Source organism: Elephas maximus, chromosome 1 (genome assembly GCF_024166365.1).
Source record: "Elephas maximus indicus isolate mEleMax1 chromosome 1, mEleMax1 primary haplotype, whole genome shotgun sequence".
Classification (NCBI taxonomy): Eukaryota; Metazoa; Chordata; class Mammalia; order Proboscidea; family Elephantidae; genus Elephas; species Elephas maximus.
In genome coordinates, this window is record NC_064819.1 from 26,518,971 (window position 1) to 26,540,697 (window position 21,727).

Below are 21,727 nucleotides of genomic sequence, written 5' to 3' on the forward strand. Positions count from 1 at the left end.
TGACAAATGAGACTCCGTTCCTCTTTTTCATTCCCAGCATAGTAGGCCATATGATTGTCCTATTCAAGATGGCCAATATCAGTCCATTGCAGCTCACTAGTGCCTAGGATTTCGATCTTCAAGCATTCCATTTCATTTTTGACAACTTTCAATTGTCCTAGATTAATACTTCATACATTCCACATTCTGATTATTAATGGATGTCTGCAGCTGTTTCTTCTAATTTTGAGTTGTGCCACATCAGCAAATGAAGGTCCAGAAAGCTCAACTCCATCCATGTCATTAAGGTCGACTCTACTTTGAAGAAGCAGCTCTTCCCCAGTCGTGTTTTGAGTGCCTTCCAACGTGGGGGGCTCATCTTCCGGCATCATATTGACAATGTTCTGCTGCTGTTCATAAGTTTTTCACTGGCCAATTTTTTATAAAGTAGATCGCCAGATCCTTCTTCCTTGTCTTAGTCTGGAAGCTCTGTTGAAAACTGTCCACCATGGGTGATACTGCTGGTATTTGAAATACCGGTGGCATAGCTTCCAGCATCACAGCAACATGCAAGCCACCACAGTACAACAAACTGACAGAAAATTGGCAGCATGGAACCCTAGTGTCATTAAAATCAATTCTCCAAGCTGTTGCTTGAATTCCTTCCCCAGCATTATTGTCAAAATTCATTTAATGATGGTGGTGGTGAGAGTAAAAGTTATAATAGTGTTTATTATGGAAACATTATATACACACCTATTATTCTATGCGAAGCCCTGGTGGCACAGCAGTGAAGAGCTTGGCTGCTAACCAATATGTTGACAGGTCAAATCCACCAGCAACAACTTAGAAACCCTAGAGGCAGTTCTACTCTGTCCTATAGGGTCGCTATGAGTTAGAATCTACTTGACAACAACGAGTTTCTTATTCCATGTGGTCCTCATGTCACATTTGAGATGTGTTGTTAACTCAGGAAACTGAGGTTTAGAGAGATTAAATAACTTACCTGGCAACGGCCAGGGTGTCATTTCAAATGCTTCCAATGAAGGCAAACTTGCCGTCTTCTAAGGTAGTCTGCATTGAAATTTTTAACTGCTGTGCTAGAAAGGCATTGTCCATATATTGCTGTCTGCCTTCCTCAGTTTCTAAACGCTGGCCTTAGTTTTGCTGTCTGGAGCTGCACAGGAGTCTGATCCTTCTTGCAGAGGAAGGACAGGAAACACAAATAACTTCCACGACCCCCTAGGCAGACTTCTTCCTGTTCAAGCAGCGTCATATATGTACTTCTCTGTTAGGACCGACTACTCTGTATATAATTGTCAGCTTGGCTTTACTCTACTAGACTGTGAGCTTCTTGAAGGTGGGGGCCATGCTCAATTTCATCTATCTATTCTAGGCACACCACTCAACACTGAGTTTTGTTGTTGTTTTTTAAATTGAGATACAATTCACATATCATAAAATTCACCATTTAAAAATATGCATTTCAGTGGTTTTCAGTATATTCAAATATTTACTCAGCCAACATCAATAATTACAGATTACTTACATTACCACAAAAAGAGACCCCATACCCGTTAAACCCAGTGCCGTCGAGTCAATTCCAACTCATAGCGACCCTATAGGACACAAACCATACCCGTTAGTAGTCCCTATTTTTGCATATCCCCAGACTCTGGCAACCACTAATCTACTTTATGCCTCTGTGAATTGCCTATTCTGGACTTTGCTTATATAGGAAATCATATAATACATGCTTTCTGCATCTGGCTTCTTTTACATATCATAATTTTTTGAAGGTTTGCCCATATCGTAGTGTGTATCAGTACGTCATTCCTTTTCTATCACTGAATGGATATACCACAGTTTGTTTACCTATTAACTAGTTGATGGACAATTGGGTTGCTTCCACTTTTTGGCTATTATTAATAATTTTGTTATAAACATTGACGTTTAAGTTTTTGTGTGGACATATGTTTTCAATTCTCATGTGTATGTAAGTAGGAATGGAATTCCTTGGTCATACAGTAACTCTATTTTTAACCTTTTGAGGAGCAGACTGTTTTCCTTAAGTGGCTGCACCATTTTATAACTCATCAGCCACATGGGAGGATTCCAACTCCCCCTCAGCCTCCTCAACACTTTTTCTTACCTTTTTTTCCTGTAATTTTAATTACGGCCATCCTAATGTGTGTGAAGTGGTGTTGCTTTGTGGTTTTCTTTTGCATTTCCCTAATGACTAACGATGTTGAGCATCCTTCTATGTGCTTATCGTCTATTTGTATATTTTCTTTAAAGAAATGTCTACTCGGATTCTTTGTCTACATATTTTTTTATCTGTTTATTGCTAAGCTGTAAGATTTCCTTATACAGTCTACCTTATGAGATATATGATTTGCCAATATTTTCTCCCATTCCGTGAGTTGTCTGTTCACTTTCTTAGTGATGTCCTTTGAAGCACAAAGTTGTTAAATTTGATGAAGCCCAACTTAACTATTTTATTTCCTTTGGTTATTTGTGTTTTTAGTATCATATCCAAGAAATCGTTGCCTACTCCAAGGTCATGAAGACTTACTCCCATGCTTTCTTTTAAGAGTTTTATAGTTTTCATTCTTCTATTTGTGTCTTTTGTTCATTTTGAGTTAATTTTTGTGATGCAGAAGTCCAACTTAATTCTTTTGCATGTAGGCATCCAGTTGTCCCACTACGGTTTGTTAAAATGATTGTTCATTCCTCATTCAATTGTCTTGGCACCCTTGTTGAAAATCAGTTGACTACAAATGGAAGGGTTTATTTCTGGACTCTTAATCCCATTCCATTTACCTATATGTCTATCCTATGCTAGTGCCACATTGTCTTGATTACTGTAGTTTTATAACAGCTTTGAAACTAGGAAATGTGAGTGCTCCAACTTTGTTCTTCTTTTTCAAGATTGTTTTGGCTTGCAATTCCATATGAACTTGAGAATTAGCTTAAGAAGCCAGCTGGGGATTTTATAGGGATTACGCTGAATTTGTAGATCAACTTTTAAAATACTGCCATTTTAACAAGACCAATCAATTCTTTCAATCAAGTCTTTCTTAATTACTTTCAATGATTTAACACAGAGTTTGTGGTTAATTAATTGTCAGTGAAGAAAAGGACAAATGAATGGATGAACAAACCAATCAGTGAACAAGAAAGGATCCATGCAAATTCTGGAAACACGTACAATATGGCCACCTTCTTGAATCTCATTTTCTTTCTCAAAAAGTCACCCTTATACTAGATCAAGTTTTCAAGACACATTTCAGTCTTTCATCACATCGTCAGCCATAAATTCTAAATTGTTCCTTTCTCTTTTGACCATCCAATTTGATCAATAATGTTAGAAAGGTAATGGCCCTGAATGACACATCTGTATTCACACCCTCCCTTTGGAAGCCATCCCAGGAAACTTGTTCTCATGCTGCTGCAAACAGGAGACCCCGATTCTCTCACTCTTTTTCCTCCCTTGCTAGTGTAAGGATTGATCCACAAGCAACTGTAAAAGTAGGTTTCCCCATAAACGAAGTTAGACATCATAATGTTTAAATATGCTAGGCCGGCTGATGAGAAAATGAGCTCTAAAATTAGTATTACATAGAGTATTAAGTCATCCAGGATGCTGTTTATAAAAATTGTTTCCTGGCCTAGGTAAGGATCAATTTAACATGAGCCAGTCATTCGGGGAAATAAAACATAACTTTGTGTCTGCTGGGTGGTGGAGAGGGCTGGGAAGAAGATTCCTTATTGCTAAGGAACTTGGCACCTCTAGCAGTATCTAAGAAGTAATGTTTTCATATACGCAGTACAGTATCAACATGGAATTAGAAAGAGTTCAAGGCACTTCACAAATGATTCAAGGAATGAATTCAGCCATCTGACTACAAGTATTCCAAGCTTTACAAAACACCGTATTTCTTAGGAGAAACAAATATTCTATTTCTTTAGTCCACTTTGCAGTCCTGGTGGCACAGCGGTTAAGTGTTCAGCTGCTGATCACAAGGTCCACAATTGGAACCCATGGGAGAAAGAATTGGCAGTCTGCTTTCATAAAGATTACAGCCTCGGAAACCCTGTGGGGCAATTCTACTGTGTCCTATAGGTAATTAAGAGTCGGAATTGACAGCACACAGAACAACAACAAGCCCATTTAAAATTTTACAATTCATTTACACAGAAGAAAACGTTATGTTAATGGAGCCATTGTTTACCATCACTAGAAGCAAAAAGTTCATTTAGAATTCGGTTCCCTTTAAAAAGGACCCTGAAGTTTACATACTTTCAAGGATGTTCTCAGGCGCACATACGTGTACAGGTACAAAGTTTCTTTCCATTTAAAAAAAAAGAGTTAGATTTATACAATTACTTGGTTTTTTTAATGACTTAAGATTGGATTCTACTTACGGCATTTCAAATACCAAGTCAGGAGAGATCAGAAACAACGAGGCAAAGAAGGAAGAGATGAACCTTAGAGACACCCTTTACTTGATGCTGCGCTTCCTAGCAGTCATAGTTAAGAGTCACATGATTATTCTGCAGACTGCTTTTTCTGAAAAAGAAAGCATGTACTAGTTATCGGAGCCCTGGTGGCATAACAGTTAAGAGCTCAGCTGCTAAGCAAAGGTCAGCAGCTCAAATCCACCAGCCGCTCCTTGGAAACCCTTTGGGGCAGTTCTACTTTATCCTAGAGGGTAGCTAGGAGTGGGAACCAACCAAATGGCACTTAACAACAACATACCAGTTATCAGTCAGGTAACTGCTGACATTAAATCCAAAGAATGTATCATATGAATCTTTGTATTAGGTCTCTAATGGTCCTGTCTTTTCAGCAGTTCCATAGAAGATACAAAACAGATCTTGATGCTTATTTCCAACATAACACCACTACTAATAGACGGGCATAGCATTGGCTGATAATTCACGATCCAAACCAAAAAACCCGTTGCCTCGAGTTGATTCTGACTCATAGCGACCCTATAGGACAGAACAGAACTGCCCCATAGAGTTTATAAGGAGTGCCTAGTAGATAAGAACTGCCAACCTCTTGGTTAGCAGCCGTCGCACTTAACCACTGTGCCATCAGGGTTTCCATAACTCATGATAGCATCATCTTAACTAAGTACATTACCTTCAAGTGACAAAAGTGAACATTGGGATAAAGTGGAAATTTTAGATTAAATCTGTTATTACCATTAGGTTTACCTTTTCAAAAACCATTTGCCTCAGACTGGGGCTAGAAGGGCCCCAGAGGCCATGGTCCCCAAACCTTCTGTTAGCCCAAGACAGGAATCATTCCCAAAGCCAACTCTTTAGACAGGGATTGGACTGGAATATGAGATGGAAAATGATACTGGTGAAGAACGAGCTTCTTGGATCAAGTAGACACATGAGACTATGTAGGCATCTCCTGTCTGGAGGGGAGATGAGAGGGCAGAGGGGGCCAGAAGCTGCCCAAATAGACATAAGAAGAGAGAGTGGAGGGAAAGACTGTGCTATCTCATTAGGGTGAGAGCAATTAGGAATGTATAGCAAGGTGTATGCCAATTTTTATATGAGACTGACCTGATTTGTAAACTTTCACTTAAAGCACAATAAAAATTAATTAAAAAAAAAATGCAAAAAAAAAAAAAAAATTTGCCTCAGCTGTACTGATTTATTTGTGTAAATATATGTTCATCACAGAAAAATCGGGAAGAAGCTATACCTTTGCCACCCACTAAAGAGATTAGATTCTCTGGCAGATTTCTAGAGTGTGGCTATTTTACATCATTACTGGATTTGATGACAACATTAATTTATTTCTTCAGCAAACATGAGTCTGAATGCCTCTTATGTGCCAGGAAACAAAAGATAATCTTGCCTCCAGGACTTCATAGTCTGGTATTTATCACAATTATTTCTTTGCTGTTCAAGCTTAGACAGTATGCATGTTTATGCTGTCTCACAAGGCATATGCTGAGTGGTAAAATTATTAGACTTTTTACTTCATATCTGAGTAATTCGTGACTTAGCACAATGAAACGTGATTCAATCCCCTTCTGTGGTCTTGAACTTCAACACTACAGCATTGCTAAAATGAATATCTGGGTGAGGGTCCAGGATCCATGGCAGAGAGAGACAACATACAAAATCACAAGTGGCCCCGTTTGCACTTGCCAGTGAAAACTATAACTTTGGCTTCACAGCAGTATGTACCCCAATTGTATTTTTTACTTCCATACAATTCCAGTCCACAGTTTTACAAGGAATTCTGGATGTTCAAACTATGAAACTTAAACTAAAGTTTCATGTTTGTAACTAACATATTCAATGAAAGGCAATGTACAACTTTCCTGGTAACTGTCCCGTAGTGTGAAAGGAGCCTCGGCAGCTGTACTCCAGTGTAATATTCTGCGTAGAGCGGGTAGACCAGTTATTCACCATGTCAAATGGTACCACGTAGGTTTGGTTATTAACCACTTCCAACCTTCCATCTAGAGAGACCATTGTTGTTATCATCATACTATAGTTTGGCTATAAAGCACATAAAGGAAACCTCAAAACCAAACGCACTGCTGTCGAATCGATTCCAACTCATAGTGACCCTATAGGGTTTCCAAGGAATGCTGGCTGATTCAAACTGCCGACATTTTGGTTAGCAGCCGAAAGCTTAACCCCTGTGCCACCAGGTCTCCACATAAAGGAAATGGGTGTCAAAATGGACAAAACAATGAATACATCTAATCTGAAACGTGGCTTTTTTATCTAAAAACACAACAAGTGTAAGTATGTGCCATGATAAAGCCTAGTCTAGTCATCTTGAGGAAAAAATGTTGTTACTGAATCTGTTTTTTGCTATTTGCCTTTAAATTTGAAAAAAATAAAATAAAAGGATCAGAGGGTTCCAGACAAAGACAACTACCAAAATAGTCTTTAAATAGTGGGAGAGGAAGAGAGAAACAGGAAAACCAGTTAAATGAATATTTTATAAGAATCAGTACAAAGGTCGTTCTGGTTCATACGAGGCAGAGGTTAAAGATGTCCCAAATGTCTAACTTTTCTAAATTGCTGTACCACTCCATCATCTCTGACATCAACTACTCCTCCACTCAGCCCTCTCCCTCCCATCTTTGGGTTCCATAATTTGCTGCAATGTCTGACAGAACTCAGGAACTGTATCAAGGAAATGGCTCACACGGCTGTGGAGGCTATCGAGTACCAAATTTGTGGGTCAAGTGTAGGCTTTTCCTTACTTATATGGCCACCAGCATGATGAACCCCAAATGGCAACTCAGACAACAGACTGTTGCTGGCTCACAAGGTTGCAGAAGCTGGCAAATCAGGTCAGATGATGGACTGCTGATGAATCAGGTCAGATGATAGACTGCTGGCCCGTGGGGCTGCAGAAGCTGGTGAACCCCAGGATTGGCAGGTCAGATGGCAGGCCACTGGCTCAAGTCCCAAGAGCCAGAGGTCAGACAATGATGGAGGATTCATGTGCAGAGAGAGCCCTGACAGAGCACCCATATATACACCTTGGATGCAGGCCACACCCCAGGGAAGGGCATGACTTGAGTAAGGGTGGGACTTGAACATGCCCTCTGCCAGGCTATGACTCAAGATACACCCCACACTAACCCGCCTCATTAACATACAGAGGTTAGGATTTATAACACATAAAATGGAGGATAATTATATCAGATCACAAACTAGAGGATAACCAATACAATACAAGGAATCACGGCCTAGCCAAGTTGACACATAACCCCAACCATCACAGGTTCCATATACTTTATTTGCACACTCTCACTCAATCATTATGTGTGAGTCACAAAGACCACGGTTAGAAGGGCCATATTAAGTAATGCACTGGATCGCAACCAGTCCTGACAAGAATGCTCTTAATTTTGCAAATGCGATGTGCACTTCTGTGTGACTATAAAAAAATTATAGAGCTAATTATTACCACTAAGATGTTGTTCAAAAAATGAGATAGCCAAAGGGCAGCTTTGTGTGTTTCTTTTTAAACCAATGCCTGGGTTGAGTGATTCAACGCAGGGTAATACAATCATCTCTGAGTCAAGGACTCATCAAGATCTTGAAAACAAATCATAGCTAAAGGCCACCATGAGGAAGTATGGCCAAGGTCCACTGAAGAGCGTCCAGCCTTCAGCTGAGCTGACTTCTTCATGGCGCTTGGCAACAGCCACCTGCTCAGTTTCTTCCCAAATCACTGCTAAGAGCTAACACACACTGGGAGCAGACTCTTACACTAGGTCAGGAGAAATGGACATCTTTGTGCAAGAATTCAGTACAGGTATGAAGCAAGGTAGATTTCCAGCCTGAATTTCCACTCTGAAAATAAGGTTCCATTTCCATGGCACTCGAAACACAGATTAAAAGCCAACTTTGATTACGTTCATCACATCTGGCACAAACACACACATCTTTTTAAAAAGGAGGAGGAGGTATAAATGTTACTGAGACGCAATTATACACAATCTAAAAATTAATTGCCCGTCATCAAACCCATGCCATGCAACTCTGAGTCAGCTAACCACTCCTACACCCCCACTTCATTATTATTTAACTGCTGAAGTTTTCTGGCAGGTACAGACTAATTCGAAATAACTCCAATCCTTTAAACATGGGCGTGGCAAAAATCAGATCTCTCTTTCTTATAAAATGATACTTTTTTTTACATACTTCCTTTTACTGTATTGCAGTTAATATCTTATACATGAGATTTCCAGAGCGTTTCAATCTTTCCTATTGCTCTCAAAGAAAGCTCACAGCAAGCAGACAAAGGAGAATGATAGACAAATCTGTTTTCTCAGTAAATCATGAGAACACGGTTAAGAGGGAGATGATGGTACCCAGACCTATTCTCTTTTCCAACAGAGTCATACCCAATTCCTATCTCAATTCCCAAGAAAGAAAGAAAAAAAAAAAAAAAAAACCCAACAACGTTCCCAGTCTGCAGGGATAGCCTAAATCTAATCAGACAGAATCAGTATGTTGCAGTTTTTATCTGCCAGTAGCCCTACATGTTTGGATTGCACTGGATAAAATGAAATATTAAAAATTTAATTACTAATTAATCTCCCTTGCAGCTGTTCAAGGCTTTTGCAAGCTACAACACAGAGCCCAAGAAAACAGAAGATCCATGGCACCACAAGACTCTACCCTGATCACACTGCGGCCAAGCCCTCAGGCCACATGAATTCCTAATAAAAAGCCTTCCACACAACACACATACAAACACCTGAAATAATTTCTCAGTTCCCTCAAATGTTATTGGTCCATGGAAGGGACTCAGTTTGGGAGCATTAGGAGTGGAATTAAAAGACTTGTCCATGACCAAACAACATTTAAGCACTAATTTTCCAAATAGGCTAAAGAGTTGCAATAATTTTTAAATGTTTTAAATGATGAAGTTAAATGTATCATCTACAGGGCAATCTACATGCAGAAAGGACATGGGCAAAATCTTCACCAAGGTGAAGCTTTAAAGCAAGCTCCAGGCACATAGTTAACAAACCCAAAATGAAACTGAAGGATTGAGTAGACTGTTGTTTGGAGCCACCATCTTATGTCTTGCAGCTCCTGAACAATATTGTATTTCGGAGCAAGGGGAATAGACTGTAGTTACCATGCCCATTTTAGAAATCAGGAAAAGGAAGCACAGATTTGTGATGTGGTCAAGTTCAAACAAATGGAACTCTTTCTAGAAAGGTATCCACAGGGAAGTGAGAAGACAGTGATTTTCCTGTTGGTAAACTTGAAGTCTAGGCTATCAAACTATACCCAATTCTATTCTTTTCCCTAAAATCTCTCCAAAGTTTTCATACCAGTCTAAGTGACCACAGCAAAATTCTATTCGGTCTAAACTAAATCCCCAACTACCCTGAAGTAGTATTACAAGAATAACTGAAAGTTCTTCCAAATCACCTAGGTATAAGCTTCAACCCTTTCAAACTCTCAGTGGAGAAGAAAAGGCAGGCTTGACTAGGAATTAGAAGACCAGCATTCTAGCAAAAGTATTTTCAAGAGCTCCAGCCTCTTCCAGAGTTGTTACCTGAAGGGAGCTCCTTTAGACCACAAACTGAACACAAACTCCACGTATGTGATCATTTTCCCCTAGAGCGAGGAATGAAAACAACCTTACAAAGGTGAGTCAGAGGCAAATTTGGGAAAGGACACATAAATGCCTGAATAACGAGCCATCATAGACCTACTAGTCTACAAGTTGTCAGGTAACTCAACAGGTTTTGAAATTTACCTTGGCTCAAAAATGGAAGCGTCAAAGTTGGACATGAACGGTCTACATTTCTAGGACTTTTCAAGTACCATTTAATTACAACACAACAGTATCCTGCAAATATCATCTTCTCTTGGCACTTTTTTTTTTTTAATATTTTAAGTGTGTGATTATTGTTCTCCCAGCATATAATTATGTGAACCAATGAATACTAATATATCTAATTCAGTTCTGGCAGAGTGAAGATAATGCAGAAGCGTGAGCTGTATCTCCCCCATTAACTCTAGTTTTCTTAAACTAGAACAATAACAACAACAACAAAAAGTTGGAATTCATCACCCTGGAATTCTTGAATGGAACAGAAACACTGAAAGAAGATTTAACTATAATTCTGGATTTCTTCTATTTAAGAGTCGTCATAATTAATTTTGTAACCACCTGAATGGTTTTCTTTTTATGGCAAAACCATACTCCAGGGACACTGTTACCCATATGACTGATTTCTTATTTTTTTGCCATTGGTAAAACTATTGAAGAAAACAAAACAAAACAAAACAAAGAACTCTGACATTCTCAGTCTGGTTCTGCAACTTACAATCAAACAAAGTCCTACATTCAAGGTCTAGCTGTATTCACACAGTAGTTAGGTGGCCTAGGACAAGTCACTTATCTGTTCAGTCTTCGTTTCCTCATCTACAAAATAAGTGCATCATTTATATCTTGGAGTTGGGTAGATACACACAAGTGAGGATATATGTAAAACTACTTCACATCCAACAAAGTACTGTCCAAATATTAGTGGTTATGAGCTTGTGTGGATGGTAAGATCACACAAAAATGCAGCTGCTGCATAAACCCATTAAAATTCCATGGTTTATGGGAGGAATGTGTAGACATAGCCTTAAAGAATGAAGTCTATATTAAGCAAAACCTCAGAGCAGAATCTCCTCAGTACATATTAGGGTATAAGAATTTAGGAGTGGAGGAAAATAAGATGAAACAAAAATCCTATAAAGAAAACAGCACCGAAGCATTTGGGCATAAGATAACTAAGTCCAATGGCAAAGTCAGTGACCTTGCTGTTTTGAGAAACTGGGTGGAAATGGAAAATTTATTAACATCAAACAATGATCAGAAACTATGATGTAAACAAGTCTCAAGGGAAATTATCTCTCTGGCCTAGTTCCATCCTTCTGCATCATGCCAGTATTGGTCTTAATTGTTTTATTTATTTTTCAGAATGAATTTCAGCTTTCCCCTGCTTAACAACCTTTAAATATTTCCCATTATCTGCAAAAGATAGGCCAAAATGTTAACCTGGCATTCAAACTTGTTCACAGGCTGTCAGTAGCAGGATGCCTTCCCTTTCTTATAGCTCACTACAGTCTTTGATGGCCTCACCTTTGGCCACTCGTCTGCTCACAGTTTTCTGAACACAGCCTGGACCTTCCTGTTCCATAGATCAGTCTGTTCTCCTCGGTGATCTCCAACAAGACAATTCCACATGAAAGCAACAGCCAAGAAATCAAATGGCATATTGCATTGGGCAAATCTACTACAAAATAGCCTCTTTCAAGTTGTAAAAAGCAAAGATGTCACTTTGATGACAAAGGTGTACCTAGCCCAAGGCCATGTTTTTTTTTTTTTAATCACCTCATATGCATGCAAAAACTGGACAATGACAAAGAAAGGCAAAAGGAGATACATTCAAATTGTGGTGCTGGTGAAGAACACTGAATATACTGTGAATTGCCAGAAGGATGAACAAATGAGTCTTAAAAGAAACGCAATCAAAATGTTCCTTAGAGGAGATGATGGTGAGACTTTGGCTGATTTACTTTGGACAAGTCATCAGGAAAGACCAGTTGCTAGAAAAGGACATTGCGTTTGGTAAAGTAGAGGGTCAGCAAAAATGAGGGAAACCCTCAATGAGATGGACTGAAACAGTAACCCCAACAATGGACTCAAACATGCCGACGGTTGTGAAGATGGTACCGGACAAGGGAATGCTTTGCTCTGTTGCACGTATGGTTGCCATGAGTTGGAGCTGACTGAAAGGCAACTAAAAACAATATCTCTAGCTAAAAATGCAAGCCTTCTGATAAACCTTTTCAGATTTTGCCACGTCCAAAAGAATTTATCACTCCCTTCCCTATGATTCTACAATGTCTACCATAGTTCACCTTATAATATTATGGGTTCCTGAAAGATGGTAACTGGGTCCTATTTTTCTCCCTGTTAACCATCCATTTCCCTTCTCCTACCAGTTCCCCTAAGGACCACAGTATTTATTATATACCAGCAGCTCAATGGAAACCCTGGTGGCACAGTTGTTAAGTGCTATGGCTGCTAACCAAAGGGTCGGCAGTTTGAATCCACCAGGCGCTCCTTGGAAACTCTATGGGGCAGTTCTACTCTATCCTACAGGGTCGCTGTGAGTTGGAATCGACTCGATGGCACTGGGTTAGCAGCTCATTTCATATTTACAGAATTGAATTACATTTCTATTATTGACAGGTCTTATAGAGCCAAGAGCAAAGATAGCTAAGGAAGAGCTAAGCTCTAGTATGTTTTGCCTTGTGCCTCACACAGTTGACAGTCTTATTATGTGTCTAGAAAATGTAACAGGGATGTCTCAAAAGAAGAAAGCACTGCAGTGATATGTGTAGATAAGTATTAAAATGAGTGACAGCAGAGAAGCAGGACTTGTTTTTAATTTGTGAAAGGAACCGTTGTTAATATAGGAGCTGCCTCTTGGGAACTGCAGCGGGATTCAGAGTGCCATATTCACGGTCACTTAGTCAAGCTAACATCCCACAAGAGTCAAACAACAATAGAGCAACCATAGTGCCCATCCAAGGACTGTATCTAGATTTCTTCTGTCTTCTGAGAACTTGAAAGCCCTGAAACGGATCTTACCATTCATACTCTCAAGATGCCAGAGAGGCAGAGAATGATCACCTAGCAAAGGAAGATCAGCTTTCGAGATGCAAATAATAAACTAAAATGCAGAAAAATAGTCAACCTCTGAAGGAAGCAAAGAAAGGCAAATAACCGATAACAGGGCACCCTTCATGCTTACAAAACTGACTGCTATCGCCACAGTCTGGTAAGATCAAGGTGAAACTGATATGTTCAAACTGAAGATGCCAGTATAAATTCTTTATAATCTTTGGAAAGAAAGGTAACAAAAATGGTCATACTCCTCGATAGAGGAATACTACTGTTAGGAACCTGACACAAAGAAGTAAATCTAAACAAAAGATGTGCGAACATGATCCTTGTGGCATTTGTTACAACAACAAAAAACTGAAAACATCCATATCCAACATAAGGAATTTCTTTACAAAATATATAGCCCCTCACCTTAACCTTACTTAACCATGCGAGTCAAAAAGAGTAACCATGAACATATAACAAAATATCCACATAGGCAAAGCTAGAAAAAGATAAGGCAATGGAATAAGAAGAGATTTAGTTTTTCATAACATGTTTTTATAATGTTTTATTTTTAAAGAAGATACCACGAAATCAATTTAAGAAGTTTCTGCCTGTTAACTAATACATGTTAACATTAGTAGAAAGACAACTTAGACCATTGGCTCTAAGAAGAACCCAAAAGAAACAAAGAGGTGGGAAAAGAAGCTTGTTCTTTCAGAAGAGAAAACAATATGCCTGAATGAGGAGAGCTTATAATGGCAAGCACTTACCTGTGGGGGCCGAGGCTTGTAGGGGGAGCTACACTCCAGGTCAGCCAAGATACTGGTCAAGGAGTCAATCTCTGCATCCAGGCTGGAGCGCCTCTCCTCAAGGGTCTTGCCTCCGGGATTTCCCTGCTAGAAACAACATATATATTTTAAAGAAGGAAAGTTCCAGTTTCCACTGGTATTAGCATGATTTCCATTTGCTCAAGTCATTCTGTGGCTTTGTTCACACTTCCCTGTGCTCTGTGTTTTTAGCTTTTATTCAGTCTCTGTGAGGTAGGCTGTAGTAGGATTGTCCCTTTCGCCACGCACAAAAACCCAAGCAGAAAGAAGATGACTTTCCTAGGGTCACACACTTATTTAGAGGCTCTTCTGATGGGCATAGGAGGGAAAGAAAATACACGTCTCAATCTCTGCACTTAAGGAACGGATCCATCCAGAGCAGAATCCAAAGTTCCTGGAGTTCAGAAACCATTGCAGGGAATGGTAGGTAGCATTTTCGTTGGAGCAGGAAATGGCAGGGGAAGAAGATAGCCAATCTGGGAAGAGGAATCAGTGCTTAAAGCATGAGCGTATGATCAAGCTTGGTGACTATGGTGCTCAGTGGGTACTGGACATGGATGTGTATGTACAGTGGGGATGGGGAAGGCAAGTCACAGTTGATGAACCTGAAAAGTGGACTAGAAAAAGACTGCTCAGGGTTTTGGCCAAGGGGCTGCTGAGAGGGCATGTGGGAGTGATCGCTGACTATGAACTTGGGGATTTATAGGTTCTCTATAGAAGCTCTCATGTTATCAAAGCACACGTATGTACCTGAGGTCCAAATCAATAAGGCAACAGTCACATGTATGATACCACCAAACGGGCATTTCCAAGAATAGTGGATAGGCTTGGGAAACACAAGCAACGAACAGCTTGCCCGGGGCTCAAGGCAAAGAGATATAAAATGAGGTGGCCCTAGGATTTGGTAGTAGGATCAGGTAAGATGATCACCTAAGGTGAGAATTATAATTGTGTGAGTGGGATGGGAGTGTCTCTTAAGACTCCATCAAGAGACCAAAGTATATTTTCAGCAAGACCCAACAGGAATGAAATAATGCGGAGATACTGAGCCTAATTAACTCTATTGAACTTGTCTGAAGAGGTTAAATATCAGGACAGTGTCTGCAAGAGGCTAAAGAAGGAAAAAAAAAGAAAAGAAAGTGAAAAAACCAGAGTATCTCCAGCAACAACAAAGCATAAGGTGTCCTTACAGGCTAAGGTTAAATCTTACAGCCCTACAAGTAAATCTATCCTTGTAGTGAATATGGTGCATCATGCAATGATAGCATAATAAAAAAATTTTTTAAAAACCCACTGCCGTCGAGTCAATTCTGACTCACAGGACAGAGTAGAACTGCCCTGTATGGTTTCAAGGCTGTAAGTCTATGGAAGCAGACTGCCACATCTTTCTCCCTCGGTGAGGTTGGTGGGTTCGAACCGCTGACCTTTCTATTAGCAGCTGAGCGGTTTAACCACTGTGCCTCCTGGGTTCATTGATAACATATCAGCATTGCCTATTAAGACCACTATTTTTTTTTTTTCCTTAATATCTTGCTCACCAAGTCACCTTATCTGAGTCCTAGGAATTATTTAAGTCTCTGCATGAAAATATCCTACTGGGATCTGGACTATCGGTCAGTCTCATGTGAATTTAGCCAGTATGACTTAATCCATACTGACCTGATCTATCCTTCCAAACCCAAGCCCACTGCTATCGAGTGGATTCTGACTCACAGTGACCACATAGGATTTCCAAGACTCTAAACCTCTATGGAAGGAAACTGCCACATCTTTCTACCGCAGAGCCACTGGTGGTTTCGAACCACCAACCTTTCAGTTAGCAGTCGATCGCTTTAACAACTACACCACCAGGACTCCTTGATCTACCCTAGGCACACTGATAACATCACCTGTCTACGAAGCTGTGGCCCAGCCCTTTGGAGTCAAACCACATCACTGCCACCTGCCCCAACAACCCCAACAAGCAGTTGTCATCCTTGTTGGTTAGCCCTCTTTAAGTATGAAAAACATTTACCATATTATTGCTAGCGGCCTTCTCATGATTTCTTATTTGGGACATTTGACTTCTCTATATCACTCTCTGTCCACTCACCCTGTTCCTTCCTTCCTTTCTTTTTTCCCACAATACCTATCACCATCTACAATTATCTTATATGTTTATTTGTCTCTTTATTGTCAATTTCCTCAATAAGAATGTAAGCTCCATGAGAGTAAGAACCTTGTCTGATTTGCTTCTGCAGTATCTCTGTGGTCTTGCTCAGGGTCTGACCCATAAGGAAGTTGTTCAATAAGTATTTCTTGGTAAATAAATGAATAAATGATGACAGGCCGAGTCAAAGGCCCAGCCAGTGACCTTTTCCACATCAACATCTTTTGGGTAAAAACAGCTAGAGGCACAACAGGAACTAGGAGGTGCTCAGTCCATGGTATAAAAGGGAGCCAAAAATGGCTCTGGTGTGTGCGCATGTGTGCGTGTGTGCGTATGTGCGTGTGCACACTGAAGCTAGGTGGTTCAGATTTGCACGTTGGCCATATGAAAAATAAGAGATTGTCAGCTCCGTTGTCACAGCCAAAGATGTAAAACCAGTGATATGACTGGTGTAATTTCTCAGAGTCTGCATCTCAAGCTTGACAACACCTTCTAAGGCCAATGGGTCTTTGCCCAAGGAACAGATGTTTTCAAGGCAGTAATCCCTCTATCAGGAGTGATCTCATCTTTATCCCATAGAGCATTAATAATTATGAAAGATGGTGGTAATGTCAAAGCAAATCAAATCCCTTTAACGTTTAAAATTCATATGAGCATTCTGGGTGATGGGCCACCTGGTACAACAAGGAAAGGTAGGGTGTCACCATTATGGAAGGCTATTGAGAACCACCTGTACTCAATTCTCTTATGTGCAGATATAAAGTATTATAATAATCATGGATGTGATAAGTGTATTTTCATATACTCATGTTGTTGTTCTTGTTGTTATTAGGTGCTATGCAGTTGATTCCGACTCATAGTGACCGTATAGGACAGGGTAACACTGCCCCATAGGGTTTCCAAGGAGCGGTTGGTGGATTGAACTGCCGACAATTTCGTTAGCAGCCAAGCTCTCAACCACTATGCCACCAGGTCTCGATAAACTCATAGACATCACAATTTATTGGGAAGGGCAACAGACTTAGAGTCTGGTTAAATTCCTCCCTGGGCCATAGCTCTCCTCATCTATAAATAATAACACCGCCTACTCTACCTATGCCAGAACGTTGTTATAAGACCCAGATAAGATAATGGATGAGAAAGTGCTTTGTAACTATAAAACGCTGTAATTATGATGATTTTCATAAATAGCATTAATTATATCGACCAGTAACTATAAACTATAAATTATAACATAGCTATTGTTAATTATTCTTATTAAGAGAAGCATCATTCGTTAAGCGTTTCCTTGGGGCATCAGTAAAGAGACAGGATCTGATCAGGTCTTCAACACCTGTGCTGCACTGTAGCAGAAAGCACCTCAATTGCCCATGCCCTAAATGACTGAACTACCTAACCACAGAGACTCAAAAGTCACAGAATTACCTTGAGCTACACCAAGAAACAAGTAATTATGGTGTGCAACCAGCCTGTGCATGTAAGACTTCACTTGGTATCCACCCCCCACCTCATTCTTGTTCCCTTCTGTATTGAGATTGCTCCTAATTTTCAAATTTCTCATCTTAAACCAAAAAAAAAAAAACAAAACCCATTGCATCGAGTTGATTCTGACTCATAGGGGCCTGATAGGACAAAGAAGAACTGTCCCACAGAATTTCCAAGGAGTGCCTGGTAGATTCGAACTGCCAAACTTTAGCAGCTGTAGCACTTAACCACCATGCCACCAGGTTTTTCTTCTCAACTTAGGTTGATGTAATTTAACAAATTCCAGCCTAATGCTGTGGGCTTCTGCACCAAGACTCTTTGCTGCCCTAGTGACCCTATGATAACAGCTTTGCTCCTAAATTTAAATCCCCATTATGGATCAGAAGAGGCCTCTGTCTCTAACTCACATCTCGGTTTTATGTCTCAGTGCAAATACCTGAAGTCCTGCTTAAGTCCCACCAGCATTCCTTGTCATAGTACTCTCATCTACTTTCCCAGTACCCTTAGGTTCAGGGGCTATCTTGCTATTCTTCACACCTTATACTAGAGGTTCTTCTCAAGCTACAGTCCTATAACCAGCTAACGGAATCCTGTGGACTCAACAACACGTCTGCTCCTTAATTCCCTATCAGTGTAGCATCACCAATCACTGATGGTTACACAACCTGTCCAAGGCCAAATAACAATAACGGCAATTCTCTTGACTCTTCACATAATGCCTTTTCTAGATACCCCAGGACCTCCAATAAAGTGGTCATTATAATAACAACAGTTTGGTAACAATCCTCACCCTGTTCAAGGGTAACTAGAGGAATGCTATTTTCTTAGCCTGGACTGTACCGAAAAGTAAAATCCAAGACAAGGACTTGCATAAACCAAAAAAAAAAAAACCAAACCCGCTGCCATCGAGTCGATTCTGACTCATAGCAACCCTACAGGACAGAGTAGAACTGCCCCACAGAGTTTCCAAGGAGCACCTGGCGGATTCGAACTGCTGACCCTTTGGTTAGCAGCCATAGCACTTAGCCAGTACGCCACCAGGGTTTCCAAGGACTTGCATGAATGTAGACTATTTTGGAAATCCATTCAAAGAAGAGTAGTGAGGGACTATCAAGAGTGAAGCAGGGACGGAAGGAAAGCCAACTGAAAGAGGTGATATGGATCTGGTCAGCCAGTGGGCAACTAGAGCTCCATGCCTCTGGGAGCCCTCTGAGGAGTCTTGTGAAGGCACCTGAAAACTTCCCACCTGAGGGATGGAAGAGTGGAGGCTCCAGTCAGTTCTCCATTGGCTTAGGGTTGCCACATGGGTTTGTAAACTTCCTCATCCTTGTTCCAAGAAACTCCATGACAGAAAGTGAGAGGAATGTATTGCAGCTGAGGCAAGGCACTCTCAGTGCATAACAGGCTACTGCTACAATAGCTGGTATATGGCGGTGAGATAAGAGGGTGAGACCTGGGGTCCAAGAGGTGTCCACTAAAACCAGTGACAGAGTCCTTTCTCACTAATAGCTACATGAATAAGCCCATGTGAATAAACCATTCATAAAATAATATATTCTATATTTATTTTTCATTCATTCAACAAACATGTATGTGATAAAACCTCATCAACCCCTGTTAAGGCTTATTAAAATTTGGAAAAATCATAAATCTCAGGGCTAACAGTAGAATGACAGGAGGGTGTCTCTCCCATTGTCAGTACATGGGAACAGAATTTAAAGCAAGAGCACAGAACCAAAGTGAACAATGTGTGAGGAAAATAAACTCAGGCTATAGTCCAGAGTCTGACTTTAGATGGGCCATGTTTTAGCCCGTAAGATTGCTAATTTACCAACTACAAGGGGAAGACAAAGAGAACTAGTACTGAATTAAAATAGAGTTATTTTTTTATAGAAGAGCATTTACGTATTTACTTGTTGTAAGGTGCCCTGGAGTTAGCTCTGACTCACAGTGAGCAACCCTACGTACTACACAATGGAACACCGCCCTGGCCTGAGCCATCCTCACAATCATTGTTACGCTTGAGCCCGCTGTTGCACCCACTGTGTTAATCCACCTCATTGACGATCTTCCTCTTTTTCGCTGACTCTCTACTTTACCAAGCATGATGTCCTTCTCCAAAGACTGGTCCCACCTGATAACACATCCAAAGTACATGAGATGAAGTCTTACCATCCTCTCCTCTGAGGAGCATCCAGGCTGTATTTCTTCCAAGGCAGATTTGTTTGCTTTTATCTATTTATTTATTCATTATATTTGAACTCTTTATTAAAAAATACATGAATCCACAGAAAAGCTAAACAGGTAGTAAAATTTATACCACTTACATACCCAGATCACCAACTGCCAACATTTTGCCGCCCTTGCTATTTATCTATATAAATTCTACTTGTTACAGCTGAACTATTTGAAAGAAAGTTGAAAAAAAGTTCACCTCCAAATACTTCAGCCTGCATCTCCTAAAATCTCCTAATTTCTTCACCACCAATTACCAAAACCCATGTCAAAACCATTATCACACATACGAAGTTTAACATGGTTACAGTATTATATGCACACACACTGAAATGCCATCAACGGTCCGGGTAACGCTTTTTTATCTGTTGTTGATTTCCATTCAGAAAGATTGCACTTTGAGTTGACATGCCTTTTCAGTCTTTTAAAATCCAAAAAGGCCCCTAGCCTGTTTTTTTTCTTTCATGAAACTGATGTTTTCAAGAATTTAGGCAGGTATTTTATTTAAAAAAAAAAAAAAAAAAGTTCAGCAATCCAGCTTTAGCTGATGATTTCCAGACAATAAGATTCAGGTCGAACAATCTGGGCTGGAATATCATGTATGTGATGGTGAGTTCTTCCCACTGTATCAGACCTTAAAGGCACATGGTAATGGTTTGTCTTATGTTTAGAGATGTTAAGTTTGATTAAAGTAGGATTCACCAGATTTCCCCATTGTAAATGTACCTTTTCAACAAATAAATCATCTATGACGTGAGACTCTGCTATCACCCTGTTCTTTAAGAATCTTTCACCCAGCAGATTCAGCATACATACATGACCCTTACTGGAAATGATTATTGCATTGCTGGCACAAAATAGTGAACGCAATCATTCTTAATGAAGGGGGTGGGTAGTGAAAAACCTGTTTAGTATAGGAACAATTTACTTGGTAAGTATTTGTTTCAGTTTTGTGGTAGGGAGCAGAAAGATTCTGAGCCCAGGACCAACTGCTAAGCCTTCTGCTATGAATACAACACCAGGCACCTCATGATCACATCAACGTTATTTCAAAGGCAGGTCTTGTTCAGGCTGTTAAGAGAAACACAGGATCAACGATAATGGCCATGTTAATTAAATCAAGAGCCAGTCTCTGCCCTAGGAAATTTACATCCTACAGCTGGTGCCAATACCCAGCATCACACTCAAAATGAGCATGTCCTTGACCTAATCTTCAATCACCCTCAGAATCTCATGGCCAAGCAGGAACACTGACACATCACAAAGAGCCAAAACCTGTATGTGACTGCTCAGTAACATACCTGAGAAAGGAACCTAATAATCAGAGAAATTCTCAATTTTACATGTACTTAACAAGTGATTTTTAAATCATGCTTCGCAAAGCCCAAGACATTAGACTTGACCACATGTGAACACCAAGGGGCTGCCAGCCCTTTCCTCAAGCTTGGGCTTGCTTTTGAGATTCATTAAAACAAACAAAAAAAGGGGGGGCGCGGGGTGGGAAGCTTCGTCTAACAGTTTAGGAGTAAAAAACTATCCCAAGTTAGGAAAACCTAAGAGGCTAGTGGACAAAATTGGATGCTATTTTTAAGTATAACTTTGATTTTCTTTTCAGTGGTATTATTTCAGCATTGGTAATCTATCATGAATGCCACTTCATTTTTCTCCCTATTATGGACAGTATGACAACGCTGGTGGCATAGTGGTTAAGAGCTACAGCTGCTAAGCAAAAGGTTGGCAGTTCAAATCCACCAGGTGCTCCTTGGAAACTCTATGGGGCAGCTCTTCTCTGCCCTATGGGATTGCTATGAGTCAGAATCAACTCAATAGCAACTGGTTTTTTCCTTT

At 40.1% G+C, this 21,727-nt stretch overlaps 1 protein-coding gene across 14 annotated transcripts in view; it reads right to left on the reverse strand.

Annotated features, from left to right (window-relative positions):
* The window catches only part of LPP (LIM domain containing preferred translocation partner in lipoma), a 778,646-nt gene that overhangs the window by 376,418 nt on the left and 380,501 nt on the right, over positions 1–21,727 (reverse strand). For 13 of the 14 annotated variants that reach the window (XM_049854166.1, XM_049903764.1, XM_049852891.1 and 10 more), the window contains one exon: positions 13,954–14,079. In XM_049854166.1, coding sequence (XP_049710123.1) covers positions 13,954–14,079 — 126 coding nt within the window. The remainder of the gene's footprint in view (positions 1–13,953; positions 14,080–21,727) is intronic. The other variant, XM_049857635.1, reaches the window with a different exon arrangement.